The sequence below is a fragment of the Saccopteryx bilineata genome, chromosome X (assembly GCF_036850765.1).
Source record: "Saccopteryx bilineata isolate mSacBil1 chromosome X, mSacBil1_pri_phased_curated, whole genome shotgun sequence".
NCBI lineage: Eukaryota > Metazoa > Chordata > Mammalia > Chiroptera > Emballonuridae > Saccopteryx > Saccopteryx bilineata.
This window is the reverse complement of record NC_089502.1, coordinates 70,766,381-70,787,070: the sequence shown is the minus strand read 5'-3', so window position 1 is coordinate 70,787,070 and position 20,690 is coordinate 70,766,381. Positions and strand designations below refer to the sequence as shown.

At 39.4% G+C, this 20,690-nt stretch overlaps 1 protein-coding gene across 4 annotated transcripts in view; it reads left to right on the top strand.

Moving 5' to 3' along the window:
- LOC136316702 (vascular endothelial growth factor receptor kdr-like) overlaps positions 1-20,690 on the top strand; it is a 277,304-nt gene that overhangs the window by 208,178 nt on the left and 48,436 nt on the right. For all 4 annotated transcript variants that reach the window (XM_066248756.1, XM_066248754.1, XM_066248755.1 and 1 more), the window contains exon 26: positions 5,971-6,076. In XM_066248756.1, coding sequence (XP_066104853.1) covers positions 5,971-6,076 — 106 coding nt within the window. The remainder of the gene's footprint in view (positions 1-5,970; positions 6,077-20,690) is intronic.

Below are 20,690 nucleotides of genomic sequence, written 5' to 3'. Positions count from 1 at the left end.
CCCCAACTCATTGCACCCCACCCATCCAGCTGCATAACTGACAGTATCTGGCTGCAGGGCACAGCAATGGGATTTTGTGAATTTGGAAACTCGTTGCCCACCCCTGTGAGGTTGGTCCCGTGAGATCTAGTTGACCTGATCACAGGGGACAGACTCACCTGCCCAGGCCTTGTTCCATCACCCTGAAGAATCTGAAAAGCTGGAACAATGCAAAAGAAAATATTATGGTTCAGTGCCACCTACTGGAAAACAATGGAAAGACTTTTTCTTAATTTAATAAAAAAGTACTACTCATACATAATGCTTAGGCAAAGAAGAAATTCATCAAAGACCATGAATAACCAATGTAACAAATAAAGTTTAAAAATCTCCAAAACATAAACTTAAAAACATGAAAAAACACGCTTTAAATAACATTCAAGATAACAAGTCTGAAAAAACTAAACAAGATTCAAGCAAACACAGATAGGCAGTTTAATGAACTAAAATATAAAATCCACAAATAAAAAAAATACTTTTCCAAAAAGATTGAATCTTTAAAGACAAACCAAATAGAAATTCTAAAGATAAAGAAGTCAATAAAAGAGAATACAATGAACTAGTATACATAGGAAATAGAGCTGGACAGATGGAGGAATAATTAGTGATACCAAAGACAGGAAGCTAGAAATGATGCAGAGGGAAGAAGAGAGATACTTGAATGTAAAACATATATATTAAAGGACTCTAAAGAACAATCTGAGTCCATCAGAAAGAACAATATAACAATAATAGGCATACCAGAAGAAAAAGAGAGGGATAAAGGGATAAAGAACTTATTAAAAAATAATTGATGAGTATTTCCCAAACCTATGGAAAGAGCTAGGTCCTAAAATCTAAAAAGCAAACAGAAGACTAAATATCTCAATACCAAAAGGCCTTCTTCAAGGCATATTTTATTAATGTTGTAAAAAAGTAATGACCAAAAAAAAAAATCTCAATGCTGCCAAGGAAAAGAAGAAATTAACCTTTAAAGGAAAGCCCATTAGGATATCATTGGACTTCTCAGCAGAAACCATAATGCAATTAAACATTAAAGATACAGAAAGAGAAATATCACCAGCCAAGAATAATATATCCAGAAAAGGTATTCATTCGATATGAAAGAGAAATAAAAGTTTTCCAGATATGCATAAGCTGAGGAAATTTATCACCAGAAGACCTCAAATGCAAGAAATACTCAAGGGGGTTATTGTACATGAAACAAAGAACTAAAAGTTCACAAAACTATTAGTAAGATCACCAGCAAACAGAGCATAAATAGTGATAATTTGTCACAACGAAAATGTAAAAGAAATGTAGTAAAGGTCTTAATTTGCAAAGTAGGACAGAGATTTGATACACTCAAGAGGAAAAAGAATACTGTATATATAAAACTTTCTTTTACATAAACCTAACAACAACACACACACAAACCCAAAACTGAGACACATAACTTACAAAAAAGAGGAAACGGAGGGAAGAAAGAAGTATGTGATAACATGAAAAAAAAAAAAAAGCAGAAAGAAACACAACGGAAAAGAACCAATGAAGATGCATAGCTACCAGAAAACAAAATATTAAAAAGTTATAAAAAAAATCCTCATACATCAATAATTACCCTAGATGTAAATGGATTGAATTTAACAAATGAAAAGGCATCAGAGGCTCTTTCAGTGACTAAGTCTAACAGAGAGCTGGCAGATGGAGGCAGGAGGAGGCAGAACTTAGGGTACATTCGGGACATTTTGCTGATCTGCCCCTGGGCCCAGTGCTGGTAAAAGTCAGCCTTGGTGCCCAGCTTGAAAATACCCATGCACACCTAAGCTCAGCAGAGGCAGCCACAAACTGTAGTTTGGCTTGTAGTTCCAAAGTCGTTGCCCAGGACCAATCACAAGCATCATCTTTCATTGTCCTGCACCAGAGTCCCTCCCAAGAAACCCCAGAACCAATATTTCCAGGGGACAGCTTCAAAACACATCAAAACAGGATCCAAATAGCTTTACAAGCAGCATATACAAAGGGAGATCTTGGAAGGCAATAGATCCTGCTAAGGTGAATTCTGCTTCATGTGCTCAGCACCTGCTGATATATATTGTAGTTGGGGTTGATGCTCACAGTCAACAAACTTGAGGGACAAACCTACGTACAAATGGGCCATAGCAATCAACTTTCAAATTCAATAAAAGAACTCACATAATCCACACAATGGATATTCCTGGAGCACCCAGTGCATGTGATCAAGGAGAATGTGGCACTGTGTCCCACATGACACCTACCTCATAAGACTACCCCATGAAGACTGAGAGTCATAAAAAATCTACCTAATACATTGACATAAACAGAAAGAGGCCTAACTCAAGAAACAAAAAAAATCTCAAAGAAACACTGTAAATTTACACTTCAAGGAACTAAATAAAGAACAACAAATAAATCCTAAAGTGAGGAAAAGATAAGAAATAAAGATCAGAAAGGAAATTAATTAAATAGAGTCTAAGAAAACAATACTAAGATTGATAACATTTATGTCTATAATATTCACTCAATGAAATGGATCTAAAGGAAAGGACCTCACATATTTTTATTTATTTATTTATTTACTTTACAGAGACAGAGAGAGAGTCAGAGAGAGGAATAGACAGGGACAGACAGACAAGAACAGAGAGATGAGAAGCATCAATCATTAGTTTTTTGTTGCGCATCGTGATGCCTTAGTTGTTCATTGATTGCTTTCTCATATGTGCCTTGACCATGGGCCTTCAGCAGACCGAGTAACCCCTTGCTTGAGCCAGCGATCTTGGGTCCAAGCTGGTGAGCTTCTGCTCAAACCAGATGAGCCCGCGCTCGCTCAAGCTGGGACCTCGGGTCTCGAACCTGGGTCCTCAACCTCCCAGTCCATCACTCTATCCACTGCACCACCACCTGGTCAGGCAGTACCTCAAATATTAATGGCCATATATGACAAGCCTCCGGCTAATATCATACTCAATGGATGAAAAGTTAACAACTTTTACTTTAAGATCAAGACCAAGATATCCACTTTCATCACCCTTATTCAACATAGCACTTCATGTTCTAGCCAGAGAAATCAAACAAAAGAAAGAAATAAAGACATCTAATAGGGAATGAAGAAGTAAAAACTTTACTCTTTTCAGATAACATAATTTTTTCTATAGAAAACCCTAAGGACTCCACAAAAAATTATTAGAAACAGTAAAAAATACAATAAAGTTGCAGGATACAAAATTAATGTACAAAAATCCACTGCATTCTTAAATACTAACAATTAAATTTCAAAAAAGAATGAAATATTTCCTTTTACAATTGTAACAAAAAAATAAAATTTCTAAGAATAAACTTAACAAAGAATACAAAAGATCTGTATACTGAAAACTAGAAGGTACTGTTTAAAGAGATAGAAAAAGACACAATAAAATGAAAATACTTTCTGTGTTTATGTATTGGAAGAATCAACATAATTAAAATGGTTATATTACCCAAAACAAGATACAGATTTTATGTAATTCCATCAAAACCCCAATGCTATTTTTAAAGAAATACAAAAAAAAAATACTAACTTGTATGGGACCACCAAAGACCCCAACAGTCAAGCAGTCCTGAGAAAAATGAATAAATCCAAGAGTATCACACTCCCAACTCAAAATAATACTACAGAGAAATTATAATTATAACAGCATGTTATTGGCAGAACAAATACATAGACTAATAGAACAAAATTGAGATCCCAGAAATTAACACACACACATATATATAGGCAAATAACTTTTGACAGACTAAAAACATACAATGGATAAAAGAAAGCCTCTTCAATATATGGTGCACAAATTGGAAAGTGATGTACAAAGAATAAGACAGACTAGAATTTGTCTTCACATACAAAAATTAATTCAAAAATGGATCATAAACCTAAATATAAGACTTAAAACAAAAAATTCTATGTAAGAAAACATTGGTACTAAACTTATGGACCTTAGTCTTAGAGAATATTTGATGAATTTGCCCCCAAACATGCGGCCATTATAGACAAAAATATATTAATAGGATGATATCAAGCTAAAGAGCTGAAGAGCTACAGAAACAACCAACAAACTAGAATGGCAAACAACCAAGTGGGAGAAGATATTTGCAAACAAAAGCTCTGACAAGAAGTTAATATCCAAAATATAAAAAGAAGTCATAAAAACACCAAACAAACAATTCAGTTTAATATTGGGCAAAGAGTTGAACAGATACTTCTTCCAAGAAAACATCCAAATGGCCAACAGATAAATGAAAAGATGTTCAACTTTACTAGCTTTTATGGGAAAAAAAATCAAAACTATAATGAGACACCACCTCATACCTGTTAAAATGGCTATTATCAGTGAGACAAGTATTAACAAGGGTTGAAGAGTTTATGGAGAGAAAGAAACTCTCATTCACTGCTCGCAGAAATGTAAAGTGGCACAGCCACTATGGAAAACAGTATGGTAATTCCTCAAAAAATTAAAAATAGAGTTACTATATACCAATTTATATGTGGTATATATAAATTGAAAGCTACAAGTGAACAAACAAAAACTCATAGACACAGACAATAGTATGGTGGTTACCAGATGAAAGGGCATGGAAGGTACTAATTGGTTAAGGGGGCCAAATATATATCATGTATTATAGAAATATACACTTGAAAACTATATAATCTTATTATCAATGTCACCTCAATATATTTAATAAAAATAAAAAATAAATCTACACAATTATAACAGGTGATAAAAGAAGATTTGAAGGCCTCTTTTTTAAAGATTTATAGATAGGTTAATGACTAACTATTGTTTTAATAAACATCAATTCCTGCATGAAATGGTATTTACTACTTAGATGATGGCTCATTTACCAAAGTCATTGGAAGGTACAAGTTAGAATTCCATTATTGTTACTGAAAGTAACAATGATGGAAATTTCATATAATTTTCCAAAGATGTATAAAGATAACTGATGATCACACTTCAATTATATAAGATTCTAGATTGTGAAGAAAGCCCAAAGTTCAAGAATATTTGAAAACAGTTGGCCTTAGGACAAATCTAGCAGTCTTCCAATTCATATCATTGTACTGCCAAAGGAGTTTGGCAACAAACCTAAGTGCTAGGATAATCTTAAGGTTGAGTTTTCTAAAATTGGGGGTTATAAATGTATTCATTAAGCCTGATTATATGCATATATTTATGCATACAAAACTGAAACAAGTAAGCATGAAGGTGAGATAAGGTTAACGGACAGCTATAAATCATGCAGGCTTTACAGAAACCTCACTCTAAGATCATACCAGAGACTACAATATGGGAATAATTTTGAAGGTAAGATCTGAGGTGTCATCCATAGGAAAAGTCTGAGTAGCAATGGGAATGAAAGAATGGAGACTTTCTTGATGTAGTACTTCCAGCCTGCTGGGAACTACCAAGGTTACATGGAAGAAACCTACTCAAGGAGCAAACTGATGTGAAGAGGAGAGGGGGAGGCTTGCCAAGGGAGGCAAAGAAGACCTCCTCAATTTCCTTCTCCCTTAGCTTTTACTGATCAGAAGCAGAATAGAGGTAACAAGGTTACAAGGGAGGGAGGCCAGGTGATAAGGGAAAAGAATGACTAATGGCTATTTTGCTGACATGAAAGGAGAAAGGGCTAATTTGGGTCAGTACTTCTTTTTCTTTTGCTAATTAACAAGCACAAAGAAAGGGGCAATGTAGAACCTCTAGGCTAATTTTCTAAACCAGTTCACATGCATTCTTTTGTGTTTGCACAAAGGTCATTCACTCATTCAGCTTCTTGGTGTTTGCATCCAAGAGACATTCACTCAGGGCTTATAACTTAAGTTCCCCAATCCAAGTCATAGGGGGTTCAAGTTTAGATGGGTGATTCCTACATCTTGGCTTTCTTTTTCTTAATTTTCAGCTACCAGATTATGCTTGACTGCTGGCACAGTGTGTGCACCCTGAGACCCAACTTCTCTGACCTGGTTGGGTGTATTGGAGATCTCCTTCAAGCCAATGTTCAACAGGTATCCATTGCTTCCATTTTTCTGTCATTCAATGCCATTAAGTCACAGTTCCTGGATCTGTGAGCAATAAAATGTTGAACTATGCCCATATTCAGTCCCTGGGGAGCTCATAATCTAGTCTATTCGAGTTTAAGTGAAATAATTATAATGTTATAAGACAAATAAAACATGAAAACAGAGAAAATAGTGAACCCCCGAAGAAAGTACTTGTGATTAGAAACCATGTCAGTTCTTCATTAAAATATTTTTTTCAGCATCTAGCCCAGTGGTAATCAACCTGGTCCCTACCGCCCACTAGTGGGTGTTCCAGCTTTCATGGTAGGTGGTAGCAGAGCAACCAAAATATAAATAAAAAGATAGATTTAACTATAGTAAGTTGTTTTATAAAGATTTATTCTGCCAAACTTAGTGAAAATCTGACATAACATACTTGGTAATTATTATTGTATGCTTTAACTTGCTGTAACTCTGCTTTATAAATTTTATAAAGTAAAGTTACTTCTCTACTTTATAAATCACCGTTACTGTGGAACCGGTGGGTGGTTAGAAAATTTTACTACTAATAGAGATACAAAAGTGGGCGGTAGGTATAAAAAGGTTGACTACCCCTGATCTAGCCTATGGAGGTATTATACTGCACACTGTTGATTTAAAGATAAAGACATGACTGCTCACCATGTAGCATCCACTGGGGTACAAAACAGATGTCGGAGACTTTCAGGAATTTAGATGGAAAATTTATTGGCCAAGCTTTTAACCTGCGCAGGGGCGGACTCTCGGGTGTCTCAGGGACACTATACTCTTAAAAAGTCGCAGATGAGAGCCGCGCCCAAAGGCTTACAAACTAGGTCTTATATAGGCTGAGCAAGCAAGCAGTTTCCAAAAGCAGACTTGGCTATTAGCTATTGGCGGGGGGAGAAGTCACATGGCATAGTAACATAGGGCAGGCAGTGGAAAAGTTTTAAAACTGTTAAAACTGTTACAAATCTAGATAAACAGGATTTGGGGGCTGGGTCAGCTCTAAGTTCCTTGTTCCTTATGCAACCTCTCATGCAACCTTCAGGGTAAGGCGGGTCCCTACATTCCCCCTTTTTCTTAGACATGAGTTAAACCTTTGACTCGTTTTCTTCCCCTGCTAGGAGCGTGTAAGGCTGATAAAGAACCATGAGCTTAACAACTTCTATTCTTTCTTTGATGAAACCTAAAACCTTGTTTAGGATTATTGGTCCAATAAAATATTAGAGTCCTTATTCCTTGGAGAAGGTGACCTTGAGAGGCTGATCGGGGTCCCGTTGCACTCGCCATGTCATATTATTCTCTCCTGGTTCCTGGGCCTGCTTCACATGGGATAAGTGGATCCAGTAGGGCTTTTCAGCAATTCTAACAGCAGAAGGTGTGCTGATCAATACCTGGAATGGCCCTTGCCACCTTGGCTCGAGGTTTCCCCTGCGATGATTAAGGATCCATACCCATTGTCCAGGCTCTGGTGGAGGTTCTCGGGTGCTGCTTTCTTGGGCTGCTCCTCTTTCCCTCCTTAGTTCTCACACTTTCTCTCGGATCTGCTGTAATGCCTGTAGGGACTTGAGGAAATTATGATTAGATACCTCTATTTCCTCTCTAGTGAGCTGGGGAACTAATGGAGTAGGTTGTCCAAACATGAGCTCATAGGGAGTCCACTTGTTGACATATGGGGTACTTCTGACCTGGAACAAGGCGAAGGGGAGTAACTCTACCCAGTTCTTGCTGGTCTCCTCCTTTAACTTGATTAAGGTTTCTTTTAGGGTCCTATTCATTCTTTCTACTTGCCCAGAACTCTGAGGCCTGTAAATGCAATGTAATTTCCAGTTAATTCCTAACCTTTTAGCTAACTCCTGAGAGATTTTAGAAATGAAGGCTGGTCCATTATCAGACCCTACGGCTATGGGAATTCCATATCTAGGGATGATCTCTCTTAGTAGGATCTTGCAAACCATGGAAGCAGTTTCACCTTTAGTGGGAAAGGTTTCTGTCCATCCTGTAAAAGTGTCTATTAGCACAAGTAGATACTTAAATCCTGCCTTTCTTGGAGTCATTTCTGTGAAATCTATTTCCCATAACTCTCCTGGGCACTTTCCCCTATATCTAACTAAAGGGGGAAACTTCTTGTTTATAGCATTGACCTTAGCATAAGCCTTACATCTAGAAACTATAGATTGTACTATATTCCTATAGTATTTCTTAATTAGTTGTTCCATCTTATTTTGCCCTAAGTGGGAACTTGCGTGGATTTCCTTTGCAATTTCTCCTATTATTCCTTGGGGTAGGTAGAGTCTGGTGTCAGGAAGTTCTATCCACCCCTGCTTATTTCTTTTACCCCCCTAATTGCTTTCCTTCCTGCTCTTCTTCAGGAGTATATTTAGGGTCTGGAGGCAGCAAGGGTTGAGGCAAGAGCGGAAGAATGTCTGCAGTCCCTTCTTCCGCAGCTTCTCTGACAGCAATGTCAGCAAAACGGTTTCCTTGAACAATTGGAGAGTCCTCTTTTTAATGTCCTTTGCAATGAATTATGGCTACTTTAGAGGGAAGCCAAATGGCATCAAGCAGGGCTAAGATCTCAGTCTTATTCTTAATTTCCTTTCCCCCTGCCGTTAGCAAGCCTCTTTCTTTGTAAATGGCACCGTGAATGTGAGCAGTGGCAAAGGCGTATCTGCTGTCCGTGTAAATGTTGGCCACTTTGCCCTCAGCTATCTGGAGGGCCTGTGTAAGTCCAATTAACTCTGCTCGCTGCACAGACATACCTTTTGGTAATGCCTTCTGCCATAAGACACTGTCCTGGGTAGTTACGGCTGCTCCTGCATATCTTTGTCCATCTCGGACATAACTGCTTCCATCAGTGAACAGCGTGAGGTCTGCCTTCTCATAGGCCTGGTCCCGAAGGTCCGGTCTGGCCCCTGTGACAGTGTCCAATATCTGTCTGCAGTCATAGACCACTGATGGGTCTGGCAACGGTAGCAAGGTGGCAGGATTTAAGGCTGCTATCTTCAAGAAATGCACTGCCAGGGGATTCAATAACTGTGCTTGGTACTGCGTCAGTCGTGCATTGGAGAGCCACCTATCCGGTGGGGTATGCAGCACTTGTTCTAGATAGTGCTCTCCAATAACCTGGATGTCCTGACCCAATGTCAGCTTGTTGGCCTCCTTAACTAGGATTGAGGTAGCAGCAAGTGCCCTCAAACAGGTTGGCCAGCCAGACGCTACGGGGTCTCGCTTCCTGGATAGGTATGCTACAGGCCTCTTCCATGGCCCAAGCTCTTGGCTGAGGATTCCCAAGGCTACCCCTCCCTTTTCAGCAATGTACAACTGGAAAGGTTTGGCCATATCTGGTAGCGCCAATGCTGGGGCAGCTACTAGGGCTTCCTTCAGTGCCTGGAAAGCCTTCCTTTCCTTGTCTGTCCAAATAAACTGTTCTTCTTTGCCCCGTGTTAATTCGTGGAGGGGCCTGGCCAGCTCTGCAAATCCTAATATCCAGAGTCTGCAATATCCTACTGCACCCAGAAATTCCTGCACTTGCCTTTTGTTAGTGGGTTCTGGGATCTGCAACACAGTCTGAATCCTTTGGCTGGATAATGTCCTTTGTCCCCCTTGTAAGTTATACCCCAAGTAACTTACAGTTTGGGTGACAATCTGGGCCTTCTTGGCAGAGACTCGATATCCCATCTGCTGGAGATCCTGGAGTAGGTCCAAGGTGGCCGTCCTGCATTGCTCTTCTTCGGCTACAGCGATGAGGAGGTCATCCATGTACTGTAGCAGTACAACTGATGGATGGTCAGCTCGGAACCCCTGCAAGTCTTTGCTCAGAGCTTCATTAAAGATAGTGGGAGAATTCTTGAACCCTTGGGGAAGCCTGGTCCAAGTATACTGTCCCACTAGTCCATTTTCTGGATCATTCCATTCAAAAGCAAATATGTCTTGGCTTCTGGGGGCTAGTGGGATGCAGAAGAAAGCATCCTTCAAGTCCAATACTGAATAATATGTATGCGTAGGGGGCAATGAGCTCAACAGGGTATAGGGGTTTGGCACTGTGGGGTGTATAGTCTCTACCCGGGCATTGACTTCCCGCAGGTCTTGTACTGGGCGATAGTCCTGGGTCCCAGGTTTTTGAACCGGTAACAAAGGCGTGTTCCAGGCAGACTGACACTCCCGGAGGATGCCTGCTACTAACAGCCACTTTAGATGTTGTGCTATACCCTGCTTGGCCCGCGCTGGAACAGGATATTGCTTCACCCGCACCGGGCTAGCAGTGCTTAACAGCTGCACTATAACAGGTGGCTGATGGGCGGCTAGGCCTGGCGGGTTGGTTTCAGCCCACACTCCGGGTACCTTTTGCCTTAGTTCCTCTGGGACCCCGATAGATTTGTCCTTACCTCCCTGGAGGGCCGCTATCAGGTATTCTTCTGATATGGGCACCGTTACCTCTAGCCTTCTTTTTTCCCGGCCACTGTCTTCTTGTTTGAAGGTGATCATGGCATGAAGCTTCTGTAAGAGGTCTCGACCCAGGAGTGGGTAAGGACAATCTGGAATGACTAGAAATGAGTGGGTGATGGTGCCGTGGCCTAGATCAGTGATCCTAGCAGTGGCCCGTGGGTAGGATACTGCTTTTCCTGTTACCCCGACTACCTTCGTGGTTTCTTTTTGTATTTTTCCTTGTGGACTCTTTAAGACTGAATACGTGGCTCCCATGTCGACCAGGAAGCTAGTAGGCTTTCCTTCGACTGTTAAGGTGACCATGGGCTCCTGGGAGCCAACAGGGATAGAGCCCTGGCCCCGTCAGTCCAATTAGAGCAGTACCTGTGATTCCCGGTTGGGCCTTTCAGCCCGCCGTTTAGGGCAGTCCTTCTTCCAGTGTCCCTTCTCTTTGCAGTATGCACACTGGTCCTTGTCTAGTTGCCTCTGCGGTGGGCCTCTCCCCTTACCTCAATGTTGCTGCCCTTCTTTTTCCTTTCTTTCAGAGCTGTTAGCAGCAAGGAGGATTTTGACAGCCACTTTTCCTAATTCCAGGTCATCCCTATTTACATATACTTTCTGAGCTATTTCTAACAACTTACTTCTATTTTCTCCTTCAAATCCCTCTAACTTTTGAAGCTTCTTCCTAATGTCTGATGCTGCTTGTGTCACAAAAGCTATATTCACTAACCTGCGATTTTCTTCAGCCTCTGGATCTATAGGGGTATAAACCTGGTAGGCCTCCATTAGCCACTCTAAAAATGCGGCGGGGGACTCTTCCCGTCCCTGGATAACCTCACTTACCTCACTAAAATTAGTAGGCTTCCTGGCTGCTGCCTTCAGTCCCCGCAGTAGAGCCCGGTGATACTGAGAGAGTGCCTCCCTTCCCCTGCTAACATTGGGGTCCCAGTTTGGTGGTTGTCTAGGGAGGACATCCCCTATTTCCCTTTCTGTTCCCCCATCCTCTAGGAAAGCCTTTTCTGCTTCCTGGCTTATGCGGTTTCTTTCCTCTGTGGTGAACAAAGTCTGCAAAAGCTGTTGACAATCATCCCATGTCAGTTGATGGGTTCTAAAAAACAGTCTCAAGTAAGGAGATTAACCCTTGAGGTTTTTCTGAGAACGAGGGATTTTGGTGCTTCCAATTATAGAGGTCACTAGTGGAGAAAGGCACATAAATCATACGAGAGGGGGCCCTTGGGCCAGCTTCTAGTGATGGGGGTGCTTTAAGAGGCAAAATGGCGGCGGCTCCCACCTGAGGAGGAGCCGAATAGCTTGGGCTGGCTTCTAGTGATGGGGGTGCTTCCCTAAGAGGCAAAATGGCAGCGGCTCCCGCCTGAGGAGGAGCCAAAATGGAGGCTGCTCCCACCTGAGGAGGAGGTAAAATGGCAGCTGCTCCCGCCTGAGGAGGAGCCAAAATGGCAGCAGCTCCCGCCTGAGGAGGAGCCAAAATGGCAGCGGCTCCCACCTGAGGAGGAGGAGCCGAATAGCTTGTCCCTCCTCGGGTGTGTGGTGGACTCAAAAATCTATTTTTTTCCTGCTGTGTGGAATCAGGTACGTCCTGTCTCCGATAGGGAGGAGGGAAGTTGACTGGGTCTAAGGGATCCTCTAGCAGTTCAGACAAGACAGGGTAAATTCTAGATGACTGTACATTAGACTGCTTTGGGGGGTTGGTTCTCTCTTTTACTTCCTTGCTGCTTTTCCTTGTCCTCTGGTTACTTGCGGTAACACATATTGCCCTTCTCTCTCTCTTGCCCTTCTTTAGATACTTTATGATATACCCAGGCTTCTCAGTAGCAATATCAACCCACACATCAATATATAAATATTGGTCCGGGTGGGGCACCTGGTAGATAATTGCTCGAACAGCAAACACTAAAGGGAGATCAAAAGTTCCCTCAGTGGGCCATCCTAAATTGAAGGCGGACCATTCTAACTGACTTAGGGTCCGCAGGGTCTCTCGGTCCGGAGGTGGTCCCCCGTACCCTTGGGCTCTTTTCTGAAAATCAGAGAAATTGTTTAGCAGGCACTCTAGTGGAGAACCGGGTACAGACTCTTGTTGTCCCATTTTTCGGTTCTCAATTTGAATCCTCTTCTTTTCTGCTTCCTCAATGAAAACCCACACAAGAACAACAATACTAAAAAAATATATAAACAGACTTAAACACACACAAGCAAGTTTTCCATTCGGATTTCTTCCTCTCACCTGTCTTACATTCGACTCAGGCATTCGCACACAGCCAAACCACAGTGCAGCACAGCACAGAAATTCCTAATGTGACCGGTCACCTTTTTACTGATACAGATAACTCAGGGAGCAGCGTCCTGCCCTTTCCCCTGAGTGCCTGGGCGGGTCTCTGACAGCGTCCTGTCTACCACCACAGTCTGCAAATGCTCCGGAGCCAGAAACAGACTACATGGGATCCCCAGCAAAACTTACCCAGCTCGAGCTGTTCTTCTGGCCTCCGACCAAAGGTCCCACCGAAGGGGATCCCGGGACGAGCCCCCAAAATGTAGCATCCACCGGGGTACAAAACAGATGTCGGAGACTTTCAGGAATTTAGATGGAAAATTTATTGGCCAAGCTTTTAACCTGCGCAGGGGCGGACTCTCGGGTGTCTCAGGGACACTATACTCTTAAAAGTCACAGATGAGAGCCGTGCCCAAACGCTTACAAACTAGGTCTTATATAGGCTGAGCAAGCAAGCAGTTTCCAAAAGCAGACTTGGCTATTAGCTATTGGCAGGGGGAGAAGTCACATGGCATAGTAACATAGGGCAGGCAGTGGAAAAGTTTTAAAACTGTTACAAATCTAGATAAACAGAATTTGGGGGCTGGGTCAGCTCTAAGTTCCTTGTTCCTTATGCAACCTCTCATGCAACCTTCAGGGTAAGGCAGGTCCCTACAACCACAAGGAACATACACTCTATTAGAGACACCAAATGAGAAACACAAGGTTTTAGTAGAGTATGATGAGTACCTGAAGAAGAAATACAAGGCTTTTGAGACCAGAAGCTAAACTTTTGGAGAAGTGCAAGAAGAATTCTAGACAGAAAGAACAGAATTTTAAAAAATTTGGTTTGCCATGTCCTTCTTCATAAAAAGTAGAACACATTTTCAGCTCAACAGTTGTTTTTTTTAGAATACTTACTGACAATAGAATTGGGGAACTTCAATGGCCTCTCTTTATTAATATACTGTCTCTCTCCCTTTCAGTCCAAGAATACAGTGCTTCTGTTCATATAATCTCAAATTTTGTGGTCTTCCCGTGAACCTCATATTCACTTTATTTGATAAAGAATCCACACTCACAAACCTTTCTGAGATAAGCATTTCTATAATTTAGACTTCCTTAAATGTTTAAAAATAATCTCTTTAAAATTCTAGAGACATTGTTGTTCCTTTTATTCAGTAAATTTATTAGGGTGACACTGGTTAACACACTTATACAGGTTTCATTCACCCAACTCTACAACACATCTTTGTATATTGTACTGTGTGTTCATCCCCCCTAAGTAAAGTCTTGGTCCATCACCATTTATACCCTCTTTACCCTCATCCACCTTGCATCACCACAAGCACCACACTGTTGTCCTTTTCAGTGAGGTTTTCTTATTGTTATTTTTTGCTCAGTCCTTTCACCCTTCTAACCCAGCCCCATCCCCAACAAATTAGATTAATTGTTAGACCATATTTTCTTTTATTTGTGGAAGAGACAGAGAGAGAGTCAGAGAGAGGGACATATAGGGACAGACAGACAGAAAGGGAGAGAGATGAGAAACATCAATTCTTTGTTTCAGTTCCTTAGTTGTTCATTGATTGATTTCTCATATGTGCCTTGAAGGGGGGGGGGGCTAGAGCAGACCAAGTGACTCCTTGCTTGAGCCAGCGACCTTGGGCTCAAGCTGGTGAGCCTTGCAAACCAGATGATCCCGCGCTCAAGCTGGCAACCTTGGGTTCTTGAACCTGGGTCCTCTGTGTCCCAGTCCGATGCTCTATCCATTACGCCACCGCCTGGTCAGGCTAGACCATATTTTCTTGAAAGTGTCATAGATTTATGCTTTGTTCAGAAGCTGTTTATTTATTTTAGCATATACTTTATAATCTGAAGAGGCAGGAAATTTTGAAAAATCATCAAATCCTGACTCCATTTTACTTAACAATTTCTTCTTTTCACAAGTCTCTCTTCTTGCATTTTATTAGAAAAAAAAGAACAAACCATATAACACCTTCAAAATTTTAGTTGGAAACAACCTTACCCAGGTTATTTAAGAAATAGTTACATTTTATAATTTTCACATAACAAAGTGCAACTACATTGCTAGACTTTCTACTACAATGTTATAAAGACGAAGTCCATTCTGTATCTGATAAGATGTTCCTGATAAACTAACTCCTCTTGTCAAGACAATATTAAATAAGAGTGGTGATAGCTGACGTATTTGTCTTCTTTCTGACCTTAAAGGAAATGCCTGTAGTTTTTGAACATTGAGTATGATTTGGAATATAGATTCCCACTTCACTGAGAGTTTTTCACTTAAATACATAATGGATTTTATCAAATACTTTTTACGCATTTATTGATATGATCATTTATTTTCTATCCTTCATTACATTTATGTGGTGTATCATGTTTATTGATTTGTGGATGTAACATCTCTGCATCCCTGGAATAATTCTCACTTGATTGTGGTTTATGACCATTTTACTATATTACTGAATCTGGTTGGCTCATATTTTGTTGAGTACTTTAACATCTATGTTTAATTATGGATATTGACCTATAATTTTCATTCTTTGCAGTGTCTTTATCTGGTTTTGGAATTAGGATAATGCATGCCTCATAAAACGAGCTTGGGAGTCTATCCCCCTCTTAAAATTTTTAAAAATAGTTTAAGGAACATAAGTGTTAGTTCTTCTTTGAATGTTTGGTAATATTCATCAGTGAAGCCTTCCACCAGGTCTTTCAATTGTCGGGAGTTTTTAAATTACTGCTTTAATTTTACTACAGTAATGTGTCTATCAGATTCTCTGATTCTTCATGATTCAGTTCTGGAAGATTATATGTTTCATTGAATTTATCTATTTTGTACAGATATCCCAGTTTGTTGGCATATAGTTGTTCATATTTTCTTACAATTTTTTGTATTGGTGGTGTCATTGTTACTTCTTTTCTTTCATCTCTGATTTTATTTATTTATGTCCTCTTTTTTTCTTGATGAGTCTGGTTAAAGGTTTGTCCATGTTGGTTATCTTTTTAAAGAACCAGCTCTTGGTTTTATTGATCTTCTGTACTGCCTTTTTAGACTCTTCCTAGATCTCATTGTTACCTGTTTGTTATTTATTTATTTTTTAATAAATTTTTATTAATGGTAATGGGATGACATTAATAAATCAGGGTACATATATTCAAAGAAAACATGTCTAGGTTATTTTGTCATCAAATTATGTTGCAAACCCCTCGCCCAAAGTCAGATTGTCCTCCGTCACCCTCTATCTAGTTCTCTGTGCCCCTCCCCCTCCCCCTAACTCTCTCCCTCCCTCCCTCCCATGTCCTCCCTCCCCACCCCCACCCTTGGTAACCACCACACTCTTGTCCATGTCTCTTAGTCTCATTTTTATGTTCCACCAATGTATGGAATCATGTAGTTCTTGTTTTTTTCTGATTTGCTTATTTCACTCCTTATAATGTTATCAAGATCCCACCATTTTGCTGTAAATGATCTGATGTCATCATTTCTTATGGCTGAGTAGTATTCCATAGTGTATATGTGCCACATCTTCTTTATCCAGTCTTCTATTGAAGGGCTTTTTGGTTGTTTCCATATCTTGGCCACTGTGAACAGTGCTGCAATGAACATGGGGCTACATGTGTCTTCACGTATCAATGTTTCTGAGGTTTTGGGGTATATACCCAGTAGAGGGATTGCTGGGTCATAAGGTAGTTCTATTTGCAGTTTTTTGAGGAACCACCATACTTTCCTCCATAATGGTTGTACTACTTTACAGTCCCACCAACAGTGAATGAGGGTTCCTTTTTCTCCACAGCCTCTCCAACATTTGCTATTACCCGTCTTGTTGATAATAGCTAATCTAACAGGAGTGAGGTGGTATCTCATTGTAGTTTTGATTTGCATTTCTCTAATAACTAATGAAGCTGAGCATCTTTTCATATATCTGTTGGCCATTTGTATCTCTTCCTGGGAGAAGTGTCTGTTCATGTCCTCTTCCCATTTTTTTATGGGATTGTTTGTTTGTTTGTTGTTGAGTTTTATGAGTTCTTTGTATATTTTGGATATTAGGCCCTTATCTGAGCTGTCGTTTGAAAATATCAGTTCCCATATAGTTGGCTGTCTGTTTATTTTGATATCAGTTTCTCTTGCTGAGCAAAAACTTTTTATTCTGATGTAGTCCCATTCATTTATCTTTGCCTTCACTTCTCTTGCCATTGGAGTCAAGTTCATAAAATGTTCTTTAAAACCCAGGTCCATGATTTTAGTACCTATGTCTTCTTCTATGTACTTTATTGTTTCAGGTCTTATATTTAGGTCTTTGATCCATTTTGAATTAATTTTAGTACACGGGGACAGGCTGTAGTCGAGTTTCATTCTTTTGCATGTGGCTTTCCAGTTTTCCCAACACCATTTGTTGAAGAGGCTTTCTTTTCTCCATTGTGTGTTGTTGGCCCCTTTATCAAAGATTATTTGACCATATATATGTGGTTTTATTTCTGGGCTTTCTATTCTGTTCCATTGGTCTGAGTGTCTATTTTTTTGCCAATACCATGCTGTTTTGATTATCGTGGCCCTATAATATAGTTTAAAGTCAGGTATTATAATGCCCCCAGCTTCATTCTTTTTCCTTAGGATTGTTTTGGCTATTCGGGGTTTTTTATAGTTCCATATAAATCTGATGATTTTTTGTTCCATTTCTTTAAAAAATCTCATAGGGATTTTGATGGGAATTGCATTAAATTTGTATATTGCTTTGGGTAATATGGCCATTTTGATTATATTTATTCTTCCTATCCAAGAACAAGGAATATTTTTCCATCTCATTGTATCTTTTTCGATTTCCCTTAACAATGCTTTGTAATTTTCATTATATAGCTCCTTTACGTTCTTTGTTATGTTTATTCCTAGGTATTTTATTTTTTTTGTTGCAATCGTGAAGGGGATTATTTTTTTGAGTTCGTTTTCTAATATTTCATTGTTGGCATATAGAAAGGCTATGGACATTTGTATGTTAATTTTGTATCCTGCGACCTTACTGTATTGGTTTATTGTTTCTAATAATCTTTTTGTGGAGTCCTTCGGGTTTTCGATGTATAGGATCATATCATCAGCAAAAAGTGATAGCTTTACTTCTTCTTTTCCGATATGGATGCCTTTTATTTCTTTGTCTTGTCTGATTGCTCTGGCCAGAACTTCTAGCACCACGTTAAATAAGAGTGGAGAGAGTGGACAACCCTGTCTTGTTCCTGATTTAAGGTAGAAAGTCCTCAGTTTTATGCCGTTTAATAGGATGTTGGCTGATGGTTTATCATATATGGCCTTTATCATGTTGAGATATTTTCCTTCTATACCCATTTTGTTGAGGATCTTAAACATAAAATTGTGTTGTATTTTATCGAAAGCCTTTTCTGCATCTATTGATAAGATCCTGTGGTTTTTGTTCTTTGTTTTGTTGATATGGTGTATTACGTTAACCATTTTACGTATGTTGAACCATCCTTGAGATTCTGGGATGAATCCCACTTGATCATGATGTATTATTTTTTTAATATGTTGTTGTATTCGATTTGCCAGTATTTTATTTAGTATTTTAGCATCTGTATTCATTAGAGATATTGGTCTGTAGTTTTCTTTTTTTGTGCCATCCTTGCCAGGTTTGGGTATGAGGGTTAAGTTGGCCTCATAAAATGTGTTTGGAAGTATTGCTTCTTCAATTTTTTGGAAGACTTTGAGTAGAATAGGAACCAAGTCTTCTTTGAATGTTTGATAGAATTCACTAGTATAACCGTCTGGGCCTGGACTTTTATTTTTGGGGAGGTTTTTAATTGTTTTTTCTATTTCCTCCCTGATGATTGGTCTGTTTAGGCTTTCTGCTTCTTCTTGACTCAGTTTAGGAAGGTTGTATTGTTCTAGGAATTTATCCATTTCTTCTAGATTGTTGTATTTTGTGGCATATAGTTTTTCATAGTATTCTACAATAATTCTTTGTATATCTATGATGTCTGTGGTGATCTCTCCTCTTTCATTTTGGATTTTATTTATTTGAGTCCTGTGTCTTTTTTCCTTGGTGAGTCTTGCCAAGGGTTTGTCGATTTTGTTGATCTTTTCAAAGAACCAGCTCCTTGTTTTATTGATTTTTTCTATAGTTTTTCTGTTCTCTATTTCATTTATTTCTGTTCGGATTTTTATTATCTCCTTTCTTCGGCTGGTTTTGGGTTGTCTTTGTTCTTCTTTTTCTAGTTCCTTAAGGTGTGAAGTTAAGTGGTTTACTTCGGCTCTCTCTTGTTTGTTCATATAGGCCTGAAGTGATATGAACTTTCCTCTTATTACTGCTTTTGCTGCATCCCAGAGATTCTGATATGTCGTATTTTCATTTTCATTTGTCTGTATATATCTTTTGATTTCTGCGCTTATTTCTTCTTTGACCCATTCATTTTTTAGAAGTATGTTGTTCAGTTTCCACATTTTTGTGGGTTTTTCCCCCTCTTTTTTGCAGTTGAATTCTAGTTTCAAGGCTTTATGATCAGAAAATATGCTTGGTACCATTTCAATTTTTCTAAATTTGCTGATATTGTCTTTGTGGCCCAACATATGGTCAATTCTTGAGAATGTTCCATGTACACTAGAGAAAAATGTATACTCTGTCGCTTTCGGATGAAGTGTCCTGTAGATGTCTATCATATCCAGGTGTTCTAGTATTTCGTTTAAGGCCACTATATCTTTATTGATTCTCTGTTTGGATGACCGATCTAGAGCCGTCAGCGGTGTATTGAGGTCTCCAAGTATGATTGTATTTTTGTTAGTTTTTGTTTTAAGGTCAATAAGTAGCTGTCTTATATATTTTGGTGCTCCTTGGTTTGGTGCATATATATTAAGGATTGTTATGTCTTCTTGATTCAACTTCCCCTTAATCATTATGAAATGACCATTTTTGTCTCTGAGTACTTTTTCTGTCTTGTAGTCAGCATTAGTAGATATGAGTATTGCTACGCCTGCTTTTTTTTGAGTGTTGTTTGCTTGGAGTATTGTTTTCCAGCCTTTCACTTTGAATTTGTTTTTATCCTTGTTGCTTAGATGTGTTTCTTGTAGGCAGCATATAGTTGGATTTTCTTTTTTAATCCATTCTGCTACTCTGTGTCTTTTTATTGGTAAGTTTAATCCATTTACATTTAGTGTAATTATTGACACTTGTGGGTTCCCTACTGCCATTTTATAAATTGCTTTCTGTTAGTTTTGTATCTAGTTTGATTCTTCTCTTTTGTTTTTCTATCATTTGTTTTTGTTTGTGTTCCATACTTCTTTCCTCTGTTGCTACCTTTTTTAAGTCAAGTGTTTTTGTGGTGGTTTTTTCAAGGGTGGTTACCATTAAGTAATGAAAAGGGTACCTACCATATTCATTGTAGTACCCTATCTTATAAGTATTTCTGCACTTCATCATCCTTTGCTACTGTTAATCTCCATCCTCTCCCCCCTTTTTTTCCTTTGTTGTCACAGTTTAAGTTTGGTTTTATTGTGTTCTTGGTGGAACTGTTACTTGTGGTGTTGTTTTCTTTTGTTCCTTGAATCTGATTGGAAAACCCCCCTTAGTATTTCCTGGAGTGGGGGCTTTCTGTTGATAAATTCTCTCATCTTTTCTGTATTTGTGAATGTTTTTATATCTCCTTCCTACTTGAAGGATAGCTTTGATGGGTATAGTATTCTTGGCTGAAAGTTCCTCTCTTTCAGGGCTTTAAATATTGGGGTCCACTCTCTTCTAGCTTGTAGAGTTTCTGCTGAGAAATCTGATGATAATCTAATAGGCCTTCCTTTATATGTTGTACTCTTCTTTTCCCTGGCTGCCTTGAGAATTTTTTCTTTGTCATTGGTTTGTGTCATCTTTATTATGATGTGCCTTGGAGTGGGTT